General features: G+C 42.0%; 1 protein-coding gene across 22 annotated transcripts in view; it reads right to left on the bottom strand.

Moving 5' to 3' along the window:
• The window catches only part of FNBP1 (formin binding protein 1), a 143,295-nt gene that overhangs the window by 77,130 nt on the left and 38,355 nt on the right, over positions 1-27,810 (bottom strand). For all 22 annotated transcript variants that reach the window (XM_075060711.1, XM_075060719.1, XM_075060718.1 and 19 more), the window contains exons 2-4: positions 17,148-17,263; positions 6,749-6,805; positions 4,137-4,284 (exon numbers count right to left, since the gene is read on the bottom strand). In XM_075060711.1, the coding sequence (XP_074916812.1) occupies positions 4,137-4,284; positions 6,749-6,805; positions 17,148-17,263 (321 nt within the window). The remainder of the gene's footprint in view (positions 1-4,136; positions 4,285-6,748; positions 6,806-17,147; positions 17,264-27,810) is intronic.

The following is a 27,810-nucleotide window of genomic DNA, read 5'->3' on the forward strand; positions in this document are numbered from 1 at the left end:
GGGCAAGTAACTTCATCCCCCTGTGCCTCTGTTTCCCCACCCACTCTTTGTCTGTCTTGTCTATTTAGACTGCAAGGCAGAGACAGTGTCTCTATCTATGCGTCTGTACAGCCCCCAGCACAATGGTTAAGGCTTCTAGGCCCTACCATAACATAAATAACGCATGTGAATGTGTGGAAGTCAATAAGTACCAAATTCTGCCACTCTTTTTCATACTGAGTACTGCCTTACTCCATGAAAACTCCCATTGAAATTAGTACCACTGCTTGAAGAGTAAGGTACTATTCAGTGTGAATAAAGGGGACAGAATCCCTGAGAATTATTTACTCTTTTCCAGCACCAGTACCATGGAGTCCATCAGATGCAAACAAGCGAGTTTACTACCAAAAATAGACTCGAAGTGGAACGCATGATGTGACAAAATTAAAAGCACTACTTGACCTTTGCCGCCAAACATATTTATATTTCACAAAAATAATCTTCGCCTGGGTTTTCTGACACCTCCCTCGTGATTAACAGAAGGTCATGCACCAAAGCATGTGATCTGTTCTATAAAAACAAAAAGCAGCCAGGATTCTCACTGAGCTCCAAACCAGGCCAAGACAGACGCAGCACAAAGTACCTGCCTTTTCATCAACTGACTGCATGGCCACTGTCAGCCTCCAGACATATCTGCCATACTGAATCAAAAGCCTCTCCCCATACTTTTACTAGTAACAACTGTCCAATCTGCAATATGGTATCTATGCAGACATTAATTGTATCTTTCACAGCCAGAAGAGATCAGTGAAGCTCAAAAGCTTGTCCCTTCCACCAACAGAAGTTGATCCAATAAAAGATACTCCCTCACCTACTTCATCCTTCACAGCAGGCAAACAAACCCACTAATACTTTTAAACACCACGTAGGGTGAAATCCACCCAGCACAGAGCCCAGACACTATGTAAGCCCTATGTTGTGTAGTTGGAGGTATAGGCCTCATGCTGACCTTCTGGAGATGGGTGAAATTCACTGCTAGAAAGGGAGAACATAGTGAGCAGGACTCACTATTTCTTTACTCCCATTTCATACTGGTGCAACCCATTTCAATCGAGGGAGTTATCTCAACATGAAGCTAGAGTGAAACACTTGTGAATCAAGCCATGGGTGTTTAAAATGTTGAGTATCAATATTTTCTGAATATGTCATAAAATTAACAATAAATATATCCAAATCTGAATACTAATAATCCCTTTTTATCTTCAAAGTACTTTACAAATATTAATTTCTATCCGTCTAAGGTACTTATCTGTACCCCAAAGCTCTATTATCTGACCACTTCACAATTTTTTTTAAAATGTATTTATACTCAACACACACCTGTCAGGTAGGACACTGATATTTTCTTTAGTTTGCAAATAGGAAACTGAGGCACAGAGAGACCAAGGTCACCTAAGAGTCTGGGGCAGAGCAGGGACTTGAACCTATGTCTCCTGAACCCTAACCTAGTGACCGAACCATTAGACCATCCTTCATTTCGCATAGCTTAGAATTATAATAATTTATAGCATATGGTCTAATTATACATTTATACCAAACAGAGGGCAGAGCCCTCCCCAGCATATTTCCAGAAATCCTGAACCATTCATGAGTGTGTATCATAAATATTTTTGCAAGAATATCAAACCTCTGTGATATTTATCACACCAACAGTTTTCCTCTCCTACAAAGCCCAGCGTGAGTGATGCATTATTTATGTTTTACAGCAAGAAACAACAGAGAGATGTACAATATGTCTGAAAAGAGCCTGAAGGGAAATAGCAGCTTGCTTTTCAATATTATTCATCAATATGAAAGCTATGCAAATCAGACCAGGACTCAACAGTTCAGGCATTCTACATTCCTGAGACAAACACAAACCAACCACGGTGGATCACAGTCTTCCACTGCTACCAGCAACAGCAAGTACATTTTTATAGTCACATACTGTCTGCTGTGCCATCACTGCTATTAGCTACTGTCAATAGACCCAACAGGCTGTCTGAACTTGGCTTCTGCAATGGATCTCATTAGAATGACACAAATACTTTTCACTCAGGCATCACACATTTACAGTGTATCTATTTCACTGTTACTACACATTAATACCAGTCACTTTATTCACAAGAAAAAGATACCAAATCCCACTTCCTTTTGCTATAAAACACCCACAGAAATGTGTTTTAATTGACACATGTTTCAACTGTCGTGCCTTAATTAACTGACAGGATCTTTCTGTTCAAAAAAAAAATTTCCCCCTCAATTATGGACTGAAACATTTGAAGTGACAGAAGAAAACTACATTAGCATGCTTCCTTCTTTGGCCTTGTATGTTCTTTTCTTTCCTTGACTCTCTGTCCATTCCCCCTGTTTGCTTTTTGCACCATCAATGATACACTCTATCATTCTGGCAGCAGGAAGTCCACTGTGAGCAAGCGTGCAATAATGCCACATGGATATGCTGGATGAAAGGTGATGGAGGTAGTTGAGCGATCTTCCACATGGGGTCTATATAGAATGCGTACACTGCAATTAAAAACCATCGGCTGGCCCGGGCTAAGGGGATGTTTAATTGAGGTGTAAGTATTCAGACTCAGACTGGATCCTGGGCTCTAGGATAGGAGGGTCCTAGAGCTCAGGCTGCAGCATGAGCTCAAACATCTACAGTACAGTTAAACAGCTCCGCTAGGGTGACCAGATTGTCCCAATTTTATAGGGACAGTCCTGATTTTTGGGTCTTTTTCTTATATAGGCTCCTATTACCCTCCACCCCATCCCAATTTTTCATACTTGCTGTCTGGTCACCCTAAACCCCGCAAGCCTGAGCCTCAGAAGCATGGGCCAGCTACGGGTGTCTAACTGCAGTGTAGATATACCACACGCTATTAATACTGGTCATAATGACCTCAGTAGACTGTTCAACATTCTGCAAATTAAAGGCATACCAAGATATACGATACGATCACAATAGGCAGACTTCTCATCCTCCTAGTACTGTACTAAGCAGATGATGCTTTTCAGGGCCACAATTAAGCAAAGCACTTTCAGAGGGACTATCTGCAGGTGCTTAAGTGCTTTCATGGCTTGTGGGCCCAATTACTTAACAGGGTTGCCAGTTTTCATTAGATGTATTCCTTGAGGTTTCATCACATGATAATCTTTAATTAAAGATTAATCTTTAATTCCTAGAGACTCCAGGACAACCCTCACTCAGCACTTTTCAGGCTGGACCCCTAATTTGTTAGCTATCTAGAGTTCTTGTTTAAAAATGAAATCTTGGGGCCTGATTCTCCCGCTTTGCCCCTTGTGTAGATATTTACCCGCGCAAAGCGGGTGCAAACACTGCCATCTGGAGAACTATGATCTTGTAGCATTGTTTGCCCATTTTTCACAGCGGTGAACATCTACACAAGGGGTAAACCAGGAGAGAACCAGGCCTTACCTATCTGCCTTTCTAAATTCCAGGCATTGCAGAAGAAAAGCAGCTATGAACACATACTGTATAAGGACCATGGATTAATAAGCTACTACCTGGAAATAGATACAAGCATACATCTTTGCTAATTTTAGCAGAGTGGGAGGAAATGAGTCAAAAAACGGATTCCCCCTCCATCACAAAAATTTGCATAAAAACCCCCAAACACCTATTTTTTATTAACTACAATTTTAGACAAAGTTTTGTTAACCAGCTCTAGCAAGAGGTAAGGGACAGTGGTCCAGTCCACCAATCAGAATTCTTTCAGCTAGTCTCTGAGATGAAGCATTTCTGTTTATTGCATGCTAAACACTAGACTATTGTACAAACCATGTTTTTTGGCTGAAGATGCCTCAAGCACACATGAGTTTTATGACCTTATTTGGAGAACGTTTTCCTGCAGGCATTGCTGTCTGGTGCTATAAAGTTTGATTCAAACAGTTCAGTGATTTGGCCTGTGCATGTAACCCTTTTTTTTTCTTTTTTGGCCTATGCTCAGTTCATTAGTAAACCTTGATTGTATTTAGAAACTTTGTGTTAACCTCCTGTTAAAAGATTTATTTACCATTGAATTCTACCACCATTAATCATCTGCTTTAAAAAGATAATTAATTGTGAACAAGTAAAAAGAAAAATCCATTACCGATTTCCTTTCTTGTTTCAGCTCTTGCACAAAGCGTGCTAACTCCGCAGTGATCTGAGAAGTCATGTTCTCTGAAATGACTTCATGCTGGCCGGCATAGTCATTCATTTCATTTAAGGTGGCTAGGAAGGCTTTGCATGATGTGTACCTGCAAAGGACAAAAAATACACAATACTTTTAGTCCATTTGTTTTCAGGAACACACACTCCAAAGGGAACTTGCACTCTTCCCAGCATTCAGTATTACTGCACAAGATGGGATCTTAGCACAAGTTCATTGACAGGAGTTTACTGAAAGAGAGCCTCCTGCCACGCACTGGCAGTTCTGAGAAAATAACCATGACATAATAACAGTTTTACAGTGGTCTCTTATAAATATCAAAAACATTTGGGCTCTACCAGTCTAAAAACCATTCAAAAAATATCTTCTGGCTTCACTAACCATTATGGCCCTGACCCTGCTGTTTGCTGCACTCAGGCGTAGCAGCACACCTATCTCAGTGAATTGCAGGACAGGGGCCTAAATCATTAACATTTGGCTAATGTGAAACATATACTAGTAAATGAAAGGAAAAAATACTTTCTAAGCATTATTTAGATGTGGATCAATCAAAGTTTATCTAAAACCCCTTCAGGATGATGTACGGTTTTTGCAAGGTGTTTGTCCTCAATACTTTGTGAGGTATTTCCCCCTATCCCTGTATCTCTTTAGCAGCTTCTAGTGATTGCCACATTTATTTTCCATGGGTAACAGATTCTGTAACACTGCATTCCATGTATTATTAAAAAAGGAAAAAAATAAGCTTCCACGCATATGGTTAATTTCAGGAAGGCAGATTATATCATTGGTATACAAAGAACTGAGCCAGCAGAGCAGCATTTAATGCCCCCAGGACAGGCTGGAGTGCTGACCAGTTGGAAGAGAGAGCAGCTAAGGAGAGCTGCACTTCTAGATACTAGAATTATCCTATTAGTGTTAGATGCTTGTTGCAGCTTCCCATGCTAGGAGCCCATACATGATAACAGTACTTACAGGGACAAAGGTAACGGAAAGGGGTAGGAATAAAAGTGAGAGTAATAAGAAGGGGATGTGGGAAGCAAGTGAAGAGAGGCAACAGTGAGTGTGTGTGTGTGTGGGTGGGAGAACAAACGTAATGGGGAGCAAAAGAAAAGTCTGAAAGAGAGGTAGCTACGCAAGGGGGGCAGGGGGACAGCAAGGGAGAGAGACCAAAAAGGTATCCTTATTGGAATTAGCTACACTTATCAGTCCTAGTCAAGCACTACTGCATCCATCTATAAGAATCTGCAGTTAACTAACTTTGAAAATGCTGGGTGCACTGATCTAAGACAAGAAATGTGAAGTTTAGGTCTGACAGCCTGTCCTTTGGGAAATTCCCATTCTAGGATGCTCAGTTTGAAGAATTACTCTTGATCCAATCAATGTCAGAGTGATAATTTAAAGTGTTCTATCATCATTTGCACACATTTCCTCAATGTCAGCCATTGGAGGAGCCATTTGGAAGCAGCACTCCCTATCTGGCCAGCACCATTCTAGCTGTCCTTGCCACTAGAGATACCATCTGGGTGTCTGGGTCAAGTGGGGACAGTTGAAGCAACACAACAATCTCCAGCAGCATCAAGTCAGGCACCCAGCTCTGCCCCAGGAGATGGGGAATCCAGCTGAGGAAATTCTCCTCCTTTCACCCTATTCCCCATGAATTGCTCATTCCTCCAGTGACTGATGTCATAACTTTACTCTTCATCCATTTAATAAAATAGACTGGACAACATAAGTGGATTCTGCATTTTTAAAGCTCTGCACTAACATTCCGGGACTGATTCTTCCACTGAAATCAATGGGAGTTTAGCCATTGACTTCAAAACAACCAAGATTAAGCCTCAGTTAATAAGGCTGGGATTTTCCAAGGGGCCTAAAAAATATTAGGCACCCACTGTCCACTGATGTTCAATGGGAGCTGGGTGCTTAAGGACCAAATTTAAACCCCCTAGAGCTTTACTACTAAGCCATAATTAGCAGATAGGCCTTTTGTACAGCTATGTCTACATTTACAGAGGCAAGTAGAGTACACACGCTGCATGCGCAGCTAGCATGGGTATAAACAGCAGTGTAGACAGTGAGGCACTGCTTAGGCCAGTAGGGTACACACATGCCAGAACCTTAAGTTATATACCCTACTCAGCTTGCTGTATGTCCAAGCAGTGCCTCCCCCATCTACAATGCTATTTTTAGCAGTGTAGCGTCCGGCTGCCTCCCCACCTCAGTGAAAGACTCCTGCAGCAGAGAAAGGCTCTATCAGAGGGGAGGCAGTGGGGAAAGGCTCTGGCAGCTCCACCCTGCTGGTGACTTTCCCCAAGCCTCCTCACTGCCCAGGAGCGTTTCACTGCCCGGTGTAGTTACACATCACAGTGGGGATGCAGCCTGTTTTTCACTGTGACATGTAGCTACACAGATCCTACCACTGGCTGCAAGTGTAGACAAGGCCTATTTCTAGGACTTCTATATTCTTCTATCATACTTGCTGCTCGATAATTTACTCCCCTCTCTCCACCCACCAAGACACATCCCCACCCATAGGTTGATAATGAACATACTTGTATTCTTCCTCTTCTTTGGAGTTCTTTTTGGGTTGGTATTTCTTTGAAAGGTTCCTGAAACAAGCAAACAAATAAATAAGTTGTATCTTAAAATTACCAGATAGTCTCCACATCCTTCCAGACACTCATCACCCCAGCATTGTTGTAATGATTTGATACATTACTGTATTTATCATTTGTATTGCAGTAGTGCCCAAAGGGCAGCCCCCCATTGTGCTAGGCACCTCACAAACATGTAACAGAGACAGTTCCTGCCCTGAAGATTTTACAATCTAAGTGTAAGATTATATATAACAAGTAGATACATCTCTCTCTCTCTACTCAATGCTTTTTGTTAATCTAAAGTGCAAACACACTAGCAAATCCATGGCCACTACGGCTGAAACTACGCTGCACATCCTGAACATCATGGTGGCAATGGTAACTGAACTCTGATTGTCCTGCTCCATAAGCACATGCCTTGTCTACTTGAGCAAAAGAAGAACCTCCTGCAGCTATTAACGGTATTAGGCCTATGACATGCAGTTGAGCTGTTCTGATTCCATCCAGGAAAGAGCAGCAGTACGTATACACACCAACCAGCCCATTACAGTACGATTTGCTATACCGGACACCACCAGTGGTCCATTAAGTCTAGTAATCCCCCTCAGGCTGTGGCCTCTGCTTAATGCATAGAAGGAAGGTGAAGAAACACTGGCCAGCTGTTGGATGCTGCAGAGATGGGGTAAGGGGGAATTCCTTCTTAATCGTTGTGGTGATCATCTGATGCAGTGAGAAACAGGAAATCTGATTACCCCATTTTATCACATATAATTCTATACATTATTATTGGTCATCAAATTATCCACTCTCTTGTAAAATCCTACTGTGTTGTTTGACTGCTTGTGTATGGGACAGAGAAGCCAAAGGTAACAGGCTTCAGCAGCTCTCTCCTAGAAACTAGGCACTACAAATCCCTAGCCAATGGCAAATCTAGAGTTTAACATACTGTATGCCAGCCACTCACTCAGTGGAGCTCATCAGGGCTGATGGCTTCAGAGTTATAACATTCTCTTTTTCACAGGGATATTTGTCCCTTACAGTCAGTCTGGCACAGCTCACAGAGTATCTTTTGAAAATGCAGACTAGATAGGATGATAAATAAACCTGCCATGGTGATTTTTTTCAGGGCTTTAATGCAGAACGGGAGGCAACATATTGAAATCAAACAAAGTTCAGTTTATACAGGAACCTGCCATTTCTTATTGTCCCACGTCAGTTTCATAAAGCTAAGCAATCATGGTTCCCATAACAAACCTCTCTCCATTCCTCACTTTCAGTGGTACTTATTTCCTTCTTTGCTAACTGTCTGCAGTTCCCATTTCCTCTTTTCCAAAGACAACTTTATTATTCATCCTAAGCAAATAGATTCCATCAAACTGCTTTTACTTCTCCATTTTCTTTCTTTACACTTTAACGTAAGGGTACAGTGGAGATGCAGCCAAGGAAACCAGTCAAAACCCATTCAACATCTGTAAACTTATACTTTTCAAAATAGGAGCGGGGGCGGGGGGAAGGGGACACCAAAAAAGCTCCCCCAGGAAGAAAATTGCAGAGTGAGATTTTATCGTCCATACCCAAGAGGTCACTTGATGAAGGATACTAAGGGCTTGTCTACACTTACCGGGGGATTGATGCACAGCAATAGATGCATCGGCGGTCATTTAGCGGGTCTAGAGATCAGAGATCATATGAGCAGTTGCCTCTCTACAGCTGATTTCAAAGGGCTGCTCCTTGGATGGATGGATGGATGACTAGTCCAGGTCAAGTCCTCTTTTCTCTTGGGGACTTAATGCATCATATGTGTGACACTGCCTGACTCCCAGTGAAGGTAACAGGAGTTATGCCAGAGTGAAAACTGCATCAGGACCTCAGGAGGTGTTCATGCTCTATACCGGGGTAGGCAACCTATCGTGTGCCGAAGGTGGCACGCAAGCTGAATTTCAATAGCACTCACACTGCCCCACTCCTGGCCACTGGTCGGGGGGGGGGGGGGGGGGTGTCTGCACTTTAAAAAACCTTTTTTACTTTACATATAACAATTGTTTAGTTACATACTATAGACTTATAGAAAGAGACCTTCTAAAAACGTTAAAATGTATGACTGGCATGCAGAACCTTAAATTCGAGTGAATAAATGAAGACTCGGCCCACCACTTCTGAAAGGTTGCTGACCCCACTCTATACTGTGGCCTGCTCTTTTCTAAACCATACTTCCCCACATAACTTCCTTGCCAAATTTTCCTCTCCAAGGCTCCACATCTGACTGACACATACAGCTTTCACCTTGTCACTGACAGCAAGATAATGTAAAAATATTTATGGCATTGTGTCATTAAAGGACACAAATTCAGGAAACATTAAAGTCCATTTACTAACAGCAACTTCTATACCTTAATGATAAAACACATCCACAGCAAATATAGGTGATAAGATTTATCGGTCTGTCTATGGCAGATTTTCTAGAGAAGGCCTGTCCTGAATTCAGGAATAATTGCAGAGGAGGATTCATAGGGTGAATATCCTTCACAGTGCTAGTTAGCACTATGACTAGTATTAATAATATCCCATGCAATGTTCAAGTGTCCCCATGGGAAAAGGGGTGAGAGCAAGAGAGGCATCATAAAATATCAGGGTTGGAAGGGACCTCAGGAGATCATCTAGTCCAACCCCCTGCTCAAAGGAGGACCAATCCCCAAATGGCCCTCTCAAGGATTGAACTCACAACCCTGGATTTAGCAGGCCAATGATCAAACCACTGAGCTATCCCTCTCATCTAGTGAATAAGCATAGACAATTCCTATGGTGGAGTACCCAGACTTTCCATGTTCTAATCCCAGCTCCACCACTGGAGCTCATCGCTATGGGGCCACAGACAATTCTGTTAACATCTCTCTGCCTACCCCAACTGTAAAATGGCCATAATAATATTTTCCAGCTTCATACGGTTGTTCTGTGTTAATGGCTGTAAAATGGCATACGAGTGGTATTGGTCAAGTCTTTGTCCTTGGGGCTCCGAGAGTGCATGCACTGGGACAGTAGCTCCCCACTTTCAAAAGGTGCTCCCTGCCAGCCAGCTCCATCTGCCACGGGAGTGGTGAACCTGCCCTCATTCCACGTCTCCCCATCCCTTTTGACCACCTAACATACATGGAGCACTAGGGAGGGAGTATGGACTATGCTCCCACACGTGGTTCTGGCCACGCCCTGCACAGGGATGCAAAATGAGAGGTGGAGAATCTTCTTACGTTCCTCACCACTTGCACAAACACACCGAGGCCAGCCAGAATCCACCTCATTATTAGCATCTCTATTCCCTCTTATGCCTCTTCCAAATAAAGATGCTCTAAACCAGCAAACTCCACCCTTGTTAGCCTAAACATTAAACATGGCAGTTTAAACCGAAGCATATTACTGCTGCAGGAATTCAGGAAGCAGTTATGCATGTCCAAGGTACATACATAGTGCCATTGGGATCCTGTGGGGAATGCCTGCTCTCTTGTTTCTCAGTATGGCTTAATTTGTTCATTCATGGGGCAACAAACGAGGAGGATAAGAAAAATGCATACAAAAGACTAAATATTCTAATAAGACATTTTCACCAAAGAAAACGTGCACCATCTCCTAGCATTTCAAACACCACATTGCCTAATTAATCCTGACATGTCCAGTAGTCATCTCTGTGTGAGTCTCTAACTGTGCAGAATCACCTTAAAGCTGCATGTAAAGTACCAAGCCGAGCACATTTTCATGCAAACGATTAGAAGGTGTATGACAAGGATTAGCAGTTGGATTAAACAAACATGTTTCATTATTTATCACATATTGTGTCAGCTGGTTTTTTGTTTGTTTTGTTTTACTAAGACAAAACTAAAATTTGGGAACTGTAACCACAGCGCTACACAGTCAGTGGGAAATGTTCTCTCGTGTAAGGTTTGACCCTTCAAGGTACTGAAGCATACTAGCCTAATGCTGTAGACAACATGCTTAAAGTTAAGCGTGTGACCAGCCTTGCTGAAATCAAGGGGATTATTCACGTTTAAAGCTAGGCATCTGCTTCAACGTAGTGCTGGATCAGAGTCAAGGGCATTCACTACTTTGTATGACAAGCCCCTATAATATTTGCACTATAGAAATTCATTTTGCAGTAGGGTATGAAGCTTTCCTCTACTTGGTAGTACCAATTAATTCTCAAACGTTCCTGGTGTTTGAAATGCTCTTTTATACCTGTCATTCTTAGGGCTATCTACACATCTTTGCAGGAAACCTATGGCTACACTTACAGCTGTACAGCGCTGGGAGTTACAGCTGTCTTCATACAGCTGTGTAGGGAAAGTGCTGCAGTGTGGCCACACTGACAGCTACCAGCACTGCAGTGTGGATAAACATTGCAGCATTCTGGCAGCGCTTGGAAAATATGTGCATTTGGGCGCATATCCCAGCTTCAATGCTTGCAACACTGCTTTCAAACAGGGGGGGGTGAGTTGTTACAGGAGCACCAATGCGGCGAGACAGAGGATGTGGATTTTTGGAGCTGACCACTGTCTCAGGCTCTCAGCGTGCAATTTCTAAGACTGAAGACACAGCACTACCTTCAATCATATTGAAAAGTTCTTGCGACCTCCTGTCCCCCCACCCCTCAAGCCGAGTGCATCATTCTGCATCCCTTTAACCATGTCAACTTATGCACTCCTAAATTAGCCTCTCAGATCCACGATAGCAAGCCACTGCTCAACACGGACTCCCCCTCCCCTCCAACAAACACTTGATAATCATATGGCGCAAAAGCAATTCCCCTGCCTCCACTCGCTCGCTGGAGCAAAGGGAGCAGCTATGGTTGTGTTTTTGACCCTAAGTAGCTCCACGCGAGCTTCGGAATCTCAAGCCTATTCTCCGTGTGGTTTGTTGTGGACAGGAATTGCTGGATGAACCATACATCTAATAACACGACGCGAGGCCAATACAGAGCGCTTTTGCGTGCCAACACTTGACAATCCAGCGCTGCATCACCAGCTCTGCAATCGTTACACCCCAAGCAGACCAGGTGTACAGCCAGCGCTGCAGCCAGGGAGTTGCAGCGCTGGCTGTGCCTTGCAAGTGTGGACACAGAGTAAGTTGCAGCGCTGTAACCCCATCACCAGCGCTGCAACTCTCCAGTGTAGCCAAGCCCTAAGCTAGTATCTGTGGTATCTGAGAACCTTGGCCCTTTGATACTCTGACCTTGTCCTCTATTAAATAAAATCAGATATGGGGGGGGGGGGTGAAACCCTTTGAACTTCCAGACCAAACCACTAACCATGTCAAGACCCAAATAAGGGTAAAAACACAGTTCAAGAACTACTGATGTTGGATCAATTTATTTTACCATTTTTTCCCTAAAGTCTTGGTTTAATGATTCAGTATTTATTATATAAATAGCTTGTAATCATATGAGTAAGAGAACCATCAGTTTGAGCAAGGTGTGAATTTAGGTCTAAAATCAGGAACAGTTAGAAGTAAATCACAAAGACTGAAATTCTCCCCTGTGCAGAGCACTTATGCGTTACTTAAGTGGGACTTAAACAATGCATAAACCTTGTACTGTTCATTTGTATTCCTGGGTGACAATCCCAGATAGAATATGCATCAAGGCTAGACAGCTATGTGTGGATGGCCCATCAAGGACACTCAGCTCTCACAATGGGGCATTGAAGAAATGCATCCAGTCCAAATGGCTCTTCCTGAAGATGCTTCAGACAAAGAGGGGCCAGTGGCCACCTCTGTGAGTCAGCAAACCATGTAAGGGCATATGATATGCTCATATCACCCTGGACTCCATCTTGGACCAGTAAGTTTCCACAAACAGCAGCTGTGGACTTTGTTTGGGACAGTGCATATAGGGTTGCCAGGTGTCCAGTTTTTGACCAGAATGCCCAGTTGAAAATGGACCCTGCTGACTGGGACATTAAAAGTCCAGTTGGCAATGCTGTGGGGCTAAGGCAGGCTAGTCCCTACCTGTCCTGGCACCATGCTGCGCCCCGGAAGTGGCCAGCAGATCTGGCTCCTAGGAAGGGGGATCAGGGGACTCCGCGCGCTACCCCTGCTTTGAGCACCAGTGCCACACTCCCATTGACCGGGTACCACGGCCAATGGGACTGGGGGGGCGCGATGCCTGTGGGCGAGAGCAGTGCGAGGAGCCTCCTGGCCCTCCACCTAGGAGCTGGACCTGCTGGCCGCTTCTTGGGTGCAGCATGGTGCGAGGACAGGCAGAGAGCCTGCCTTAGTCTTGCTGCGTCGCTGACTGGGAGCCACCCGAGGTAAGGCCACATTCCAACCCCCACCCCAGCCGTCAGCCACCCCGCAAACCCAGAGCCCCTTCCTGCACACCAAACCCCTCATCCCCAGCCCGAGCCCGAACCCACTCCTGCATCCTAATTCCCTGCCTCAATTCCTCAGCTCCACCCCCAGCCTGGAGTCCCCTCCAACACCCTGAACCCCTCATATTTGGCCCCACCCTAGAGCCTGCATCCCCAGATAGATCCCTTACCCCCTCTGGCACGCCAATCCCCTGCCCCAGCCCAGTGAAAGTGAGTGAGGATGGGGGAGCGAGGGGGAATGCAGTGAGCAGGGGGTTGGGCCTCGGGGAGGGCTAGGGTGTTTGGTTTTGTGTGATTAGAAAGCTGGCAACCCTACATGCACATGGCAGAGGATATAAAAAGGCAACTGAGACATCTCCATTTTGTCTTCATTTCCTGCTTCATTTCTCTGGACTGAATTTCTAACAAGGAAGTTTTGAACATGGACTGACAACCCCCAGTCTGTTTGGGTGATTCCACAAACTTGTGCAAGTTAGCAGTTTATTCCATTACTGCTGTGATGCTGATTTAAGAACAATGAAAACCATTTGTATGTTATATATGATCCTTTAACTGTTCAAGAACCCTCCTCTTCTTTCTTTTTTCAATTATTATTAAACTGTTACTTTTAGTTACTAAAGGATTGGCATCAGCATGATTATGGGTACGATCTGAGTTATATATTCACCTGGCTAAGAGGTTGATCCCTTGGGACTGGAAGGACCCCGTATCTGATTAAACTTGTTTTCAGGAACCATTCATCATCAAGTCCACCAGCTCTGTAGTGAGCCAAGGGATGGAATGCCTAAGAATACTTCATTTTTGTCGTCTTGTTAACCAGTGTGGTGATACAGAAGTTCACTTTTGTTACTGTCTTGGTCTACTCTAATGACAGAATAACCAGCAGTTTGGGTGAGTCTGCCCTATTTCTCGCCATTCGCAACAGTGTCATAATCTAACATTTAAATTGTTTCTTAAATATAAAAACAGGTTTATTTTAAAAATAAACCTATTTAAAAACTAAATTTCAAGTTATGACAACCCATGTGAAGGCCTAAACTTCTTATATCAGAATTCTTTAAATTAAATGTAGAAACCAAAAACATTAAGCAGTACATATTTACTGCAAAGTTTTAAAGAAAATCAAACCACTGAACTTGTGGAAGTCACTGGCTAAATATCTGGGACCAGAGTTTGCTGAAGTGTTAAACCAGCCTTTGACAGCAGTAACCTCTTCTGCAGGTGCAGTGTGAATATTTTCTTCATTTCAATTTATTCAACTAGTTCAGTTCAATTACTAGTTCATTCAAAGTTATGAAACCTTCTGAGAGTTAAAAAAGCAGGGAAGTTTGTTTTCCTCTTTCACTCTATGAAGAAAAGCTAAGTGTGAGAGGATGAGATCAATCAGTTCTAAAATGTTGAAGGACTCTGACTAGAAACAATCAGTTCAATTCACTAACTACAGATAATACTTCCTTTGTTTAATGTAAGTTTTCAATGCAGAACATTTTTGATAAACTTTTTTCTTTTGTATCCAGCACATTTAAAGTAGTTTTAATATAATTTAAAAAATTAAAAATGGTGCATTTGTGCATTTTTAATTCATTTGAATTTCCATTCAAATGCAGCTTGACACGAATCACAGGTACAACAGTAATCATCTAGAAAATAAGCAGTGCATCATTCAACATTTTCTAGCATAATAAAAAATGTAAGAAAGTAAATGGAATAAATGTAAGTTAAGCTATATAACTGCTTAAATAAATGTGTGTAGACATAACGTATCCTCCTGGTTGGCAACAAGAAATACAAAATTAAGTATAAAGGCTACATTTATTTGCAAATCAATCTGTTTTAATGGTTACCAATCAATGAGAATCAGTCTTTCTTTAGGAAAATAACTGAAAAATATAAATGCAATACAATTAAAAACTGATTATTTAAATTGCTTTGATTTAAACCAGTTTATCCCAGGGCAAACAATACATTCTTCAGCAGTCAGTAAGTACATGACGGGCTTTCTCCAGACACCAGCTCATTATACAATTACAGGTCCTTGTATATGGCAAGTCACACAGATATGAAAAGGTCATTTTCTCTCAAGCACAGCTATTTAGCAGAAACACCACGAACCTCCCACGCTTTGTATGGGTATTACGCCTTGGTATTAGAGATAGCCCAGAACCTCATACCTGAATCCCTTTGAATTTTGGGGAGTAGGGAAGAGCTTGGATCTAAATCTCTAGGTTCACTGCAGATTGTAAACAGGTAGTGTCAAGGTTCATCCCCCACTCTGAACTTTAGCGTACAGATGTGGGGACCTGCATGGACACTTCTAAGCTTAATTACTAGCTTAGATCTGGTAACACTGCCACCATCCAGAAATTTTAGCGTCCGGAACACTTCTTGTCCCCCCTAAAACCTTCCCCTCCCTGGGCAGCCTTGAGAGGCTTTTTCACCAAGTTCCTGGTGAACACCGATCCAACCCCTTGGATTTTAACACAAGGAGAATTTAACCATCCCCCCTCATTTCCCCCACCAATTCCTGGTGAGTCCAGATGCAATTCCCTTGGATCTTAAAACAAGGAAAAATCAATCAGGTTCTTAAAAAGAAAGCTTTTAATTAAAGAAAAGAAAAGGTAAAAATCATCTCTGTAAAATCAGGATGGAAAATACTTTACAGGGTAATCAGATTTATATAGCCCAGAGGAACCCCCTCTAGCCTTAGGTTCAAAGTTACAGCAAACAGAGGTAAAATCCTCTCAGCAAAAAGGAACATTTACAAGTTGAGAAAACAAAAATAAGACTAACACGCCTTGCCTGGCTGTTACTTACAAGTTTGAAACATGAGAGACTGATTCAGAAAGATTTAGAGAGCCTGGATTGATGTCTGGTCCCTCTTAGTCCCAAGAGCGAACAACCCCCAAAACAAACAGCACAAACAAAAGACTTCCCCCAACCAAGATTTGAAAGTATCTTGTCTCCTTATTGGTCCTCTGGTCAGGTGTCAGCCAGGTTTACTGAGCTTCTTAACCATTTACAGGTAAAAGAGACATTAACCCTTAACTATCTGTTTATGACAGGTAAGATCTTATTTTCTGGTTCCAGTTCAGATTAATCCACTTACCCACTTAGGAGGGCTGTTCTCATGAGATTTGGACCAATAAACTGGAAGTTCTAATGAGATTTTTCTATGAGTTCCACCATTCAAGCTGCATTCACAATTTTGCTGCCCTTTTGGGCTCACCTGGACTGCTAATGAGATTTTCAAGCAATTGAATTCAAATCAATGCCTTGATTCAGCCTCAAGGCTGAACTCTCACCAGCCTGTACATCCTTTCCTCAGCCTGTCTCTACTATCATGTACAAAGTTCCATGAACAGCCTTGCACTCAGACCAGAAACCATGAGTAAACTAGGGATGCTACTTTGCCACATACACAACACATTTACTTGGAGGAGGAATTTGCTCTAATGGTTTCCAAGCGTGTGAAATTAACTTGAACTTTTATTTTCTACTGTTTAAGTAACCCATTCTGCCTGCTAAACAGGATTTTTGTAAGTCAAGCAAATGGAGAGCTAAGGAAAGGGGAAAGTTGATACAGTAGAACCTCAGAGTTACAAACACCAGAGTTACGAAATGACTGGTCAAACACATACCTCATTTGGAACTGGAAGTATGCAATCAGGCAGCAGCAGAGACATCTCCCCCCACCCCAAAAAAAGGCAAATACAGTACAGTACAGTGTTAAATGTAAACTAGTAAAAAAAAAATTAAAAAAGGATTTGACAAAATTAGGAAACTGTTTCTGTGCTTGTTTCATTTAAATTAAGATGGCTAAAAGCAGCATTTTTCTTCTACATAGTAACGTTTCAAAGCTGTATTAAGTCAATATTCAGTTATAAACTTTTGAAAGAACCACCATAAGGTTTTGTTCAGAGTCATGAACATTTCAGAGTTACGAGCAACCCCTATTCCCACCACATTACTCATGTTCTTCTGAAATGAAGACATCAACTTACCTAAGTTGTTTTGCATAGCTGATTTCAATCTCCGTTCTTTCTTTTACAAACTTGATGTATTTTTCCAGAACATCAATTCCCCATTGCGTATGTTTTTCTAAGTTGTCAAACTGATCCTGCAGTGAAACAAATAGATAGTTTAGTCTCACTGAGTTTGGAGATAACTTAAAAAAACAACAATCCCCAAAAGGACACACCACTGAAGAGAAAGTATTGCTAATATTTTCCATGATTACAGCCAGGCATTTTTTGTAGCACAGGTTTTTATCAACCTAACCAAGTTCAGTTCCGGAGAGGCCAAGACAGTAACTCTCAAGCGCTGCTTTATGAAACATCATTTCCAAAAGTTGGGCTTGTCATGTGACAGTTTCTGAGCACCAAGACATGCTTCAAAAGAGATGTACAGAGTTGTACCTTTAGGACTGCATTAATCATATCACTACAGTTAACTGCTAAAAGACTCAGAAATTCAGAAATCCACTCCTAATTAAACACCTCAACTGTTTTTCTCAGGTTGATAACACATCATAGGTATCATCTGAAACTTTGTGGAGCCATTCCTCAAGATTTTCCTTTCAATAGTTAGCATTTACAGAATATCCTTCTACGGAACAGAGCTCACTTCCCATAGACCCTTATGTTTACTTATAAAATAGAAAACACACAAAACTGATATGCAAAAACATGACTTTAGCTCCGTTTACAGTAAGCCTTCTTGTAAATCCACATTTACATATAGATGCTACTTTCGTCTTTAAATATTGCTGCCCCCAAATGACTCGTTTTCACTAAGTCCTCTGCATCAAAAAGCATCCCATGGGTCAGTCTGGAGTTTCCCAGATGCCAAGAGGTTAGACAACAGCACATTCAGATTAATTACCTAATCATAATATGAGTTCTCTCTAGGGTCTAAAGAGCTAGTGCAAAAACATCTTAGCTTTACAAATTCTAGCTCTTGGATGTTACGTTGTCACTATTTAATTTCATTATACGAACACAATAGACAAGCCTAAGCTTCCCAGATCTAGCCTTCTGAAAATTGTGATTCACAACACAAAATCTAACAGGCCTCATTTCTTCCAGTATATCAGAATGCAGGTGATGATAGGATGAGCATCTCAATTATGTTCCTGGCTGGGTGCAACAGAGCCAGCTTGCCACAAATGGAATAGGTAGGGAAAGAGCACAAAAATTAAATCCTTAGTACCTTCCTGGTAAAGTCCATACTAATCTGCAACAGGTAACATTTTAGCAGTTCATGTCTATATAATAACTTCATTGCATATTTACCTTGACAGAAGTGCAATACAAACCCATTATTCATCTACCTTGTCTAGCTTACAAACTCTGCAATTCTCTACATCTTAGTTTCATGTCTTATGAAAGCTATATGCTTAAATAGGTTTGAGGTCAGATGCTCAGCTAGCATAAACTGATGTACATCCACCGAAGTCAATGAAGCTATGCTAATTTACACCAGCTGATGATCTGGCACTGTGCGACTTTCGGTTTGTAAAACCATCAGCTAACATCAGTAAAACAGGCACTGGGGGGGCGGAAAAAAACCCACTTCCTCTGATTAGTAGAATATGGAAATAGACACCCACAAACTCTACTGCAAAGCACTAATATGTTGCTTCAAGCAGACTACATTTGGTGCAATGTAACATATGTCAATCAAAATATAAATTCTCTTGACATAAGTACAGTTCTCTCTAGTGTATAGTAAGTCAGTCTTGCATAATGGAAGCTGCTATACTGCTTGCTAATCTTATTGCTCCATTCTTGGCTTGACAGAGAGAGATTTGAATCAGGTCAAAAAAGGGCAATATACAGCATTTTATAAAGTAGCTTGTTAATATACAATACAGGAGCTATCTATTCTCATGCTTTGGTCTTTAATTGCAAAGTTGCACTGGCTTAACTTAAGGTGCAATTTTAAACTGATTTGGTTAAATTGGAGCAACAGGTTTTTCATGGAGGCTTATTTCAGTTAAGTTACGTTAATTAGGAATAGATTTTAACTAAGTTGAAATAAAGTATACTCAAACCAAAATAAGCTGCTCCTAAAACCAAAATACCAGTAGTTACACCGTGGTGGGAGAGGCGGAAGTTACCTGAACTGGTGCAAATTTGTCTGTAAACACCCCAGGGGTTTCCCCAGACACCCCCCCAGGCGGGGTGTACACCTCCATTTAATCCCCCACCCCCCCCCGTTACATGCAGTGTTGCCAATTTAGTCATTGGTTGGAAATTTGAATTGAAACATTAATACACACTTTAAAAGCTTATATAGCATATGAAAAAATACTTGTACCTGAGAAAGCATAATAGGGTTGAAAAGTGTGAACAAAGACTAGCTTCCTCCTACAGCTGTTATTTATGACAATGTCAGCACATTTGTTTTGGCTATATTGGCCTACCTAATAATTTCAAATTGTTATTTATAAGAAAGGTCTGAATGAGCTCTCCCCTGACACCTAGTGATGAGCGAGGGGTGGGTGGAAAGGCTTCAGGTGCAGACTGTATTTACATGAACTCAGCTACTCTGCCCAGGAAGCCAGCAGGCAGAGCTGTGTTGCCCAAGTGATCAGTTTTGGCTAGTGTTGGGTTACAAATCCCTGAAATGTGTTATCCTTATTGTATGAGTAAAAGGCAGCAGAACTGTACTTAGCCTGTCTGAATAAGGGGGGGGGGGGGGGGGGGTCTCCCTCAGTGCTAATTTGCGCCAGGGCTTGGGAGTTCATAGCCCTGGACCTCTGGGCTTGTCACATCAGTTATGAAAGTAACAAACTTGCTTGAGCCCCGGCACTTTTCATTACAAATTAAGCACTGGTCACCCTCAACTGAACTGCACTTCATAAGCAGGAGGTTTGGATGCCATATCCTAGTGAAGAGAGAGAGGGAGGGCGGGTGGGGCACAGGTGTTTTGCTTGGTGGTGTGGGTTCTGCCTAAGTCACAAGCACTATTTGATCTGGCCCTCTCTCCTGTTTAGAGAGAGATGATTAGGCTTCATAAGTAACCACTAGAGCTGGAATCACTGATAATCAGGTCTAAGTGCTTAGACCTGCTGTGGGACAGTGTTTCTGTGGAAGAGGCAGCCCAGCCTGCACTAGCAGCAAGGTTCCCCCACTGAGAGCTGAAATCACTGAGAGCTGGGTGGAACCTCGAGAGACCAACTCACAGAGGTCACAGTGGCAGGTGGCAGCAGAAAGTGACAGTGCAGGGCCACTGGGGACAGAGCGGTAGAGTGAACAGTGGCACGACAGACAACAGCGGCCAGAGCATTGAACCATATTTTAGTGACTCTGCTCCAGAATGCCAGCTTTGTGACCAGAAAACTTATATAAATATGGATTTCCTAGTAGGCCAAGATTTTTAAAATGCATTATTTGCCATATCTCACACCACCGCTATCTCAAGAGGCCATTATCTCAGGGAGTTTCTGCACTAAAACTTTTTTATTATTATAATTATTTTTTTATGTAAGAATGGCCATATTGGCTCAGACCAATGGTCCATCTATTCCAATATCTGGTCTTCCTACAGTCACTATTCCAGGTGCTTCAGAGGGAATGAACAGAACAAGGAAGCATAAAGTAACCCATCCCCTGTCGTCCACTTCCAGCTTCTGGCAAACAGAGGCTAGGGACACTCAGAGCATGGTGTTGCATCCCTGCCCATCCTGACTAATAGCCATTGATGGACCTAACCTCCATGAACGTATCTAGTTCTTTTTTAAACCCTGTTGTAATTTTGGCCTTCACAACATCCCTGGCAAAAAGTTCCACAGGTGACTGTGCGTTGTGTGAAGAAATACTTCCTTTTGTTTGTTTTAAACTTGCTGCCCATTAATTTCATTCAGTGACTCCTGGTTTTTGTGTCAAGTGAAGGAGTAAATAACACTTCCTTATTCATTTTATCCACATCAGTCAAGATTTTATAAGCCTCTATCATATCCCCTCTTAGTCATCTCTTTTCCAAGCTGAAAAGTCCCAGTCTTTTTAATCTCTCCTCTTATGGAATCTGTTTCATACCCCTAATCATTTTTGTTGCCCTTCTCTGTACCTTTTCTAATTCTAATATCTCTTTTTTGAGATGGGGTGACCAGACCTGCATGCAGTATTCAAGATGTGGGCATATCATGCATTTATATAGTAAAAGTGGAGGAGCTTTGTTTGCCAGACTGATCAGCTAAGCCAATACTGACAACCTGTATGAAAAAGGCTGCAGAATACTATGCCTCTGGACTGCATCATCAACATGCAGAAAGCCTTATAAGCCAGTCACAGTCAAAGCCAATTTAAAAAGAACTTAATGAGGCTGTTAAGAATGCTGGAGACGCAACTCAGTTTATGAGAACCAACACAGCTGTTGCACCATACTTTCTATTTAAGCAAGAGATACCAGACCACACATTACAAACTGGAGGCCAAAGTTAAGTGCATTGTCATTTGTTAATCCTGAAGTTGGACACTGGTTTCAAACAAGACTGGCAAATGCTCGCTATCTTTCTGAAAAAACTCAGCTGACTCTCTAGAAGCATGCGGTGCAACAGTGAAAGACTCAGCAGTTGAAAAAGTGGAACTCTCTCGCCATATTCAAAATATTTGCATACATGGCTGATGAATGCACCAGTGCAAATAGGCATCAAATATTAAGTCATTGCATATGTTATCTTGATGTCCGTGGTAGCTCAGTAGATGCATTCTAGATGTTCAGGTTATAGAAGACACATCAGCTGCATCTGTGACATCTTAGATGGAGTTAAATGCTTGTAAATTGAACCCCAGATGGTACTTGTGCATTTGATCGAGCTATAAACTTCTCTTGAAGAGGTAGTGGAGTACAAGCTTTGCTCAGAGAAAAGTGTAACCCTAATCTCTCTATACACACTGCAGAGGCCATCTACTCCAGAATCTTCAATAGCCATTAAAAAGCCATAAATTTAATGGCTTTTTTATACTCTTTTTTTTCCAGCAAGAGTTCAAAAGGACTGAACATCTTGGAAACAAATAGAAGATACACTGGGACTGAAGTTAAAATTAATCCAACCTGAGAAAACCTGCTGGCTGTTTCATGAGCGAGGCTGAAGACTACTTTTGTTACTAAGTTCAGAGAACACTATTGCCATTCTCTCTCTTGTAAGTCTACTCTTGAAACTACTTGGGTCATTAAACAATGTCATCTAGGCATCTGCTACAACAGTAGTAGATCTTTTTCCAGAAGTAGAAGCTACCTTTGGATCAATCAGAGATATCCATTGAAAATGTACTGGAAGAAGCAAAGACTTCATTCCAGAAGTTGACTAATGAAGGTACTTATATTGACTCCTTAAGTGAAGAGGACAAGAAGTGTTTGTAAAGCCAGCTGAAAAAGTACACAGACTTGATTCTTACAAATCTGCAATAGTGATTTCTGGATTCTACTCAACCTCTACATAGCTTTTACAGATGCCTGTCTTATAAAACACCTACAGTTGAGTGGAGTGAGGCACTACCAGCAATGGTGCTGCTATGTGATCAGGACAGAACAGAAAATTTTGAACATAGAGTGGAATATCATACGACAAACAAATGAAGATTTAACTTCAACTTCTTTTATCATCACTAGTGGCTCAACCTGATCTTTGTGCTATGTTTCCTGGAATGAAAGAAGTAGGAATTCATCTCTTGCTACTCCCACTCACAACAGCTACAGCTGAGCATTCTTTTTCCTCACTGAATAGAATTTTGTGTTCTGAAAGCAGTCGCCTTCTGCCTGATCATGAGACTATCATGAAAGACTGGAAGTAATGGACACACAAGAAGACACCAAAGAGTGCAAAATTTCAAGAAGAAACCAAGAAGGATGTAGATGTAGTGCTTCATAGTAGGCTTGACTAGCCAACTTTAATTTTTGTGATGATTTTAAAACACGAGTTAAATCTAATAAAATGGTCGTGAAACATTTTTCAGTTTTTACTCTGGTGCCATACAGCCTACTTTTGCCCTCACGGTCTCCACTCTCGTCGACCCTCACCCCCCTGAATATTCCAACACCCCGTCTAATTTCAATTCCTGGGGAAAACACTGAGACAACCCCTTATTTCAGGAGGCTTCAAATTTAGAGACAACACAAAGAGATAGCATGTACAGAATAACAGACCTCGCCCAACCCCAGAAGCAATTCAGGTCAGAAGGATCAGGGGTGTAATTTCAAAACCAAGAGACACTTTTTGCTCACACTTGCAACCACATAACCTCTACCAAAGTTAATGGGATTACACAGGTGTACCAGAGAGCAGAACTTGGCCTACTGTCTGTCTTTGAAGGTTTTTGGCAAACAGCACTGTGAGCTACCACACTCCATACTGTTCTAAGAGATAGAGCATCACTAAATAAATCTGAACAGTATGTCACAGAGGCAACCAGTCATCTATATATTTACATTCAGTCCCCTCAAACTTTTTGGAGAATTTCAAGGAGGGAAAGCCTCTCTCTCATCCATTTTTATGGAAGTCACAGCACTCTCGTTGGGTACATTATATTAACAGCAAACTTAACATCCAACCGTACCCTTTTCAAAGAGGAGGAATCACTCCTCCCATCCCCTCTCCAGGCACATTTCAAGGAAATATTACCCTTTGAAAAATGCAAAATGTGCTGAACACTCACAAAGATACAGCGAGTTCACCTTCAGAAGGTGATCTCCTTGCTGTCTCTGTCGCCTGATCAATTTGTTTAACACCCTATTTTTAGAATACCAAAGAGATCAGAATACGAAAAACCTGATAACTCCTTGTGGCTGAACGAGTCAGGTCTGTTGTCCCGTAAGTTAGTCTGCTCTGCTGTTTGAGTGGTCTGCCCAGGTCTGGTATAGAGAAAGAGAACTCCATGGTGTACAGCACAAAGGAAGGGTTGAAATGCAGCCGTGCAAATAGCTGTCTGAAAGTAAAAGGTGCTAGAGTTGTTAAGAAAATACTAACTGTATAAATGGAAAGGAAGCACAGATACTGGTCAGTGGCTGGAGTTGTGACCAACCGGAACAAACAGCTGCAAGAACTGAGTTCCACAAACAAGAACGAAGACAAGATGAACTCTGGCTGCTTACTGTAGTCTTTGGGCTAGTCTACACTGGTAACGCTAAAGTGTTGCTGTGGCAGCACATTAACGTGGCTTGTGTGGTCGCGGCCCAAGGGAGTAGCTACCAGTGCTGAGAGCGCGGCTCCAAGAGCTGGTGCACTGTCTATACTAGTGCTTCATAGTGCTGTTTTTTTCACACCCCTGAGCGAAAAAGTTGCAGCACTGTAAATTCCCAGAGTAGACCAGCCCTTAGTTACAGATAAGAGTTGCAGTCCCTTTGGTGTCTCTCAAAAGTATTAGGGGTTTCAACTGCAATTGTAATAAAGAGGCAAAGTCCTGGGCGCAATCCCTTCATACCGTGGGCATCTGTGCCACTTTCAGAGGGGGAGGGTGTGTGTTCATTCCTTCAGGACGCAGAAAAATATCAAGGTCAAGTGAAGATAGGCCCAGTTGTGCTGCCAGTAAGAGAGAGGAATGAGGTCTTGAAGGACAAGTGGTGCAGTGAGAGAAAGGGCTCTAAAAACCTATTCATCCTCATTGTCCCATCTGTCTATTCAAGAAGCTAAGGCTAGGAAGTGGCTCTCACTTAAGACTGATGAGGCATGGAGCAGAAAAGAACTTTTAGCACAGGGAATTCATTTGATCACAAATAACAGCATTTAAAAAATGTGTAATCCTTAAAGCTGTGGTGTTTGCAATGGCCCTAAAATAATTAAGTTGAAAAAGGCAGATTTCAGAAGCTGTTGGCAATAGTGTCTTACCTTCAATCAGCCATTGAGCGTTTCTTAGTGGTTTTCAACCCGTGGTCCGCAGATCCCTGGGGCTCTGCAGGCTATGTCTAAGATTTTCAAAGGGGTCCACACCTCCATTCAAATTTTTTTTTAGGGGTTCACAAGTGAAAACAGGTTGAAAACCATTGATTTAGAATTTCTAATGTGCATTGTCACTACTTAGAATCTGAAAAGTTGGCCAAGATGGTACCTTTCTCTATCGCACAGACATTTCAGGATTGCTTTCTACTATATGTTTCGCGCTGCTTTGCTCAGCCTTGAGTTGAAATGTCCCCAATAATAGGCCTTCCACCACTCTCCTTAGGAGACCATTTCACATGCTAGCAAACTTCAGTTAAAGGCCTTCTGGAGAGCTTTGAGGGAGGAGTTCTGTGAAAGGCTACTACTTTCCTATCATACATTTCACTTACCAGCTTTCTATTACTCTTACAGTCCATTTATCCAATCCATACTTTTTTAACTTGCTGGCAAGAATACTGTGGGAGACCGTATAAAAGCTTTGCTAAAGTCAAGATATATCACATCCACTGCTTTTCCCCATATCCACAGAGCCAGTTATCTCATTATAGAAGGCAATCAGGTTAGTCAGGCATGACTTGCTCTTGGTGAATCCATGTTGACTGTTCCTGAACACCTTCTTCTCCTTCAAGTGCTTCCAAGTGGTTTCCTTGATGACCTGCTCCATGATTTTTCCAGGAACTGAGGTGAGGCTGACTGGTCTGTAGTTCCCCAGGTTCTCTTCCTTCCCTTTTTTAAAGATGGGCACTCTATTTGCCTTTTTCCAATTGTCCGGGACCTCCCCCAATCGCCATCAGTTTTCAAAGATAATGGCCAATGGCTCTGCAATCACATCAGACAATTTCCTCAGCACCCTCAGATGCATTAGCTGTGGACCATGAACTTGTCCATGTCCAGCTTTTCTAAATAGTCCTTAACCTTTTCTTCCACCACTGTGTTGCCCAGGACAGCAGTGTGGAAGCCGACCTTGTCTGTGAAGACCAGTGCAAAAAAAGCATTGAGTACTTCAGCTTTTTCCACATAATCTGTCACTAGATTGCCTCCCCCATTCATTAAGAGTCCCACATTTTCCCTGACCTTTTTCTTGTTGCTAACATACCTGCAGAAACCCTTCTTGTTACCCTTCATATCCCTTGCTAGCTGCAACTCCAACTGTGTTTTGGCCTTCCTGATTACACCACTGCACACTTGAGCAATATTTTTATATTTTTACACTTGTTTCTTTGCAATGAAAAGAACACAAACTTGTTTTCCAATAGTATGATCCACTTTCTCTCCTCTGAATAAAAAATTTCGGTACACAGAGAAGCATTTTTTAGCTGGACAATGTACTGATGAGGATACCTATATTACAGCATCTCCAACCACCATCTGTATGTGTTTTTGTATACCTCATTCAGATCTCTCCCTCAGACCCACTTCTTCCATGCTGCCCACAAAAAGACAGTCAAAAATAGCTTAAAAGAAAAAGATAGCACTTTTCATTGAATGAACAGGCTGCGCACATACCTAAATACAGTAACCACCTATTCATACTACTATAACTTTTGTCCTTTCTCATCCCATTTCAATCCGTCCTCTCACTGTCCCTACTTGTCACATCATGCACAATATTAGGCCCTGGTTCCTGTAAATGGACTCTTACATCCATGTGGAGCCCCTGGGACTTCCCCAGTTCCACTGATTCCATTTAACAAAGAGATTATGACGTAAAGGCCTGCACCTCCAAGCTGACCTATGTGGCTCTGTGTGTGCAGAAACTTGCACAACTGGTACCTTAGGTTGTACTGGGACTGTGTCTTTGTGTTTGTTCTGTGAAGTGCCTAGCAATGCAGATTATTACCATAAGAGAAGAGCTCAATAGAGGAAAGAGAAGACCTTTAGTCATTAACTTTAATGAGAACTGGGCATCTAAATCCCTTAGGCACCATTGAAAATCTCAGTCCTATGGCAATGTGTGCTTCTAACAATTTCTGTTTCCATTAATTCCTCTGGAGTATTTTTAATCACAGCCCCAAATAATGTCAAATCCATGCATTCTTTTCACAGCTCTGCTGCAAGCTGTTTACTCAGGCAATGCTCAGCTTGGAAACAGTCACGTGTGCTTGTTTTTCCTCATTTTATTCTAACTGACAGTTGGAAAAGATCAGAAGATAGCAATCCAGGGAATGCCTGTACTGCAATCCAAGATGTGACTGCAGCCCAGACAGACATAGGCAAATATTACTAAAAACAGCAGTGTAGGTGTGGCAGCATGGGCTTCAGATCAGGCTGTTCAAGCATACCTGTTGCCACATCTATAGCGCTATTTTAGAAATAGTATGTCTACCTGAGTTGCAGTCACACCTTGGATTGCAGTACAAATATTCCCCCAGTCTCTGCTCCACTGTTAAACAATCAGATTCATTAGCATAGCAAAGCACCATAGGAATAAGGAAAGAGGTCATAAAAGATGGTGCTGAGCAAAGCAATGAGGCAAAGAAAACAAAAACACACACTGTACAGTTTCTTGCACAATAAAGGAAAATGAAGATTTTTCAACAAGGTTTTGGGACTAAAGCAACAATTTATGGCTATTTTAATCCATAGCACCATGCTCTCAAATGAACTCACACAGATAACTGATAAAAGAAAAAAACAGTTTTTGTAAAACGATCACTCCATATCTGACCTCTCAGTCCTCAAAGGAAACCTGCATGACACCTTCAAAAGATGAGCCTGGGAGCTTAAATTCATGACTTTGCTAGACACTAAAAATCATAAGTAAAGACACTGTTTTATGTCTTATT

The sequence above is a fragment of the Chelonoidis abingdonii genome, chromosome 24 (assembly GCF_003597395.2).
Source record: "Chelonoidis abingdonii isolate Lonesome George chromosome 24, CheloAbing_2.0, whole genome shotgun sequence".
Classification (NCBI taxonomy): domain Eukaryota; kingdom Metazoa; phylum Chordata; order Testudines; family Testudinidae; genus Chelonoidis; species Chelonoidis abingdonii.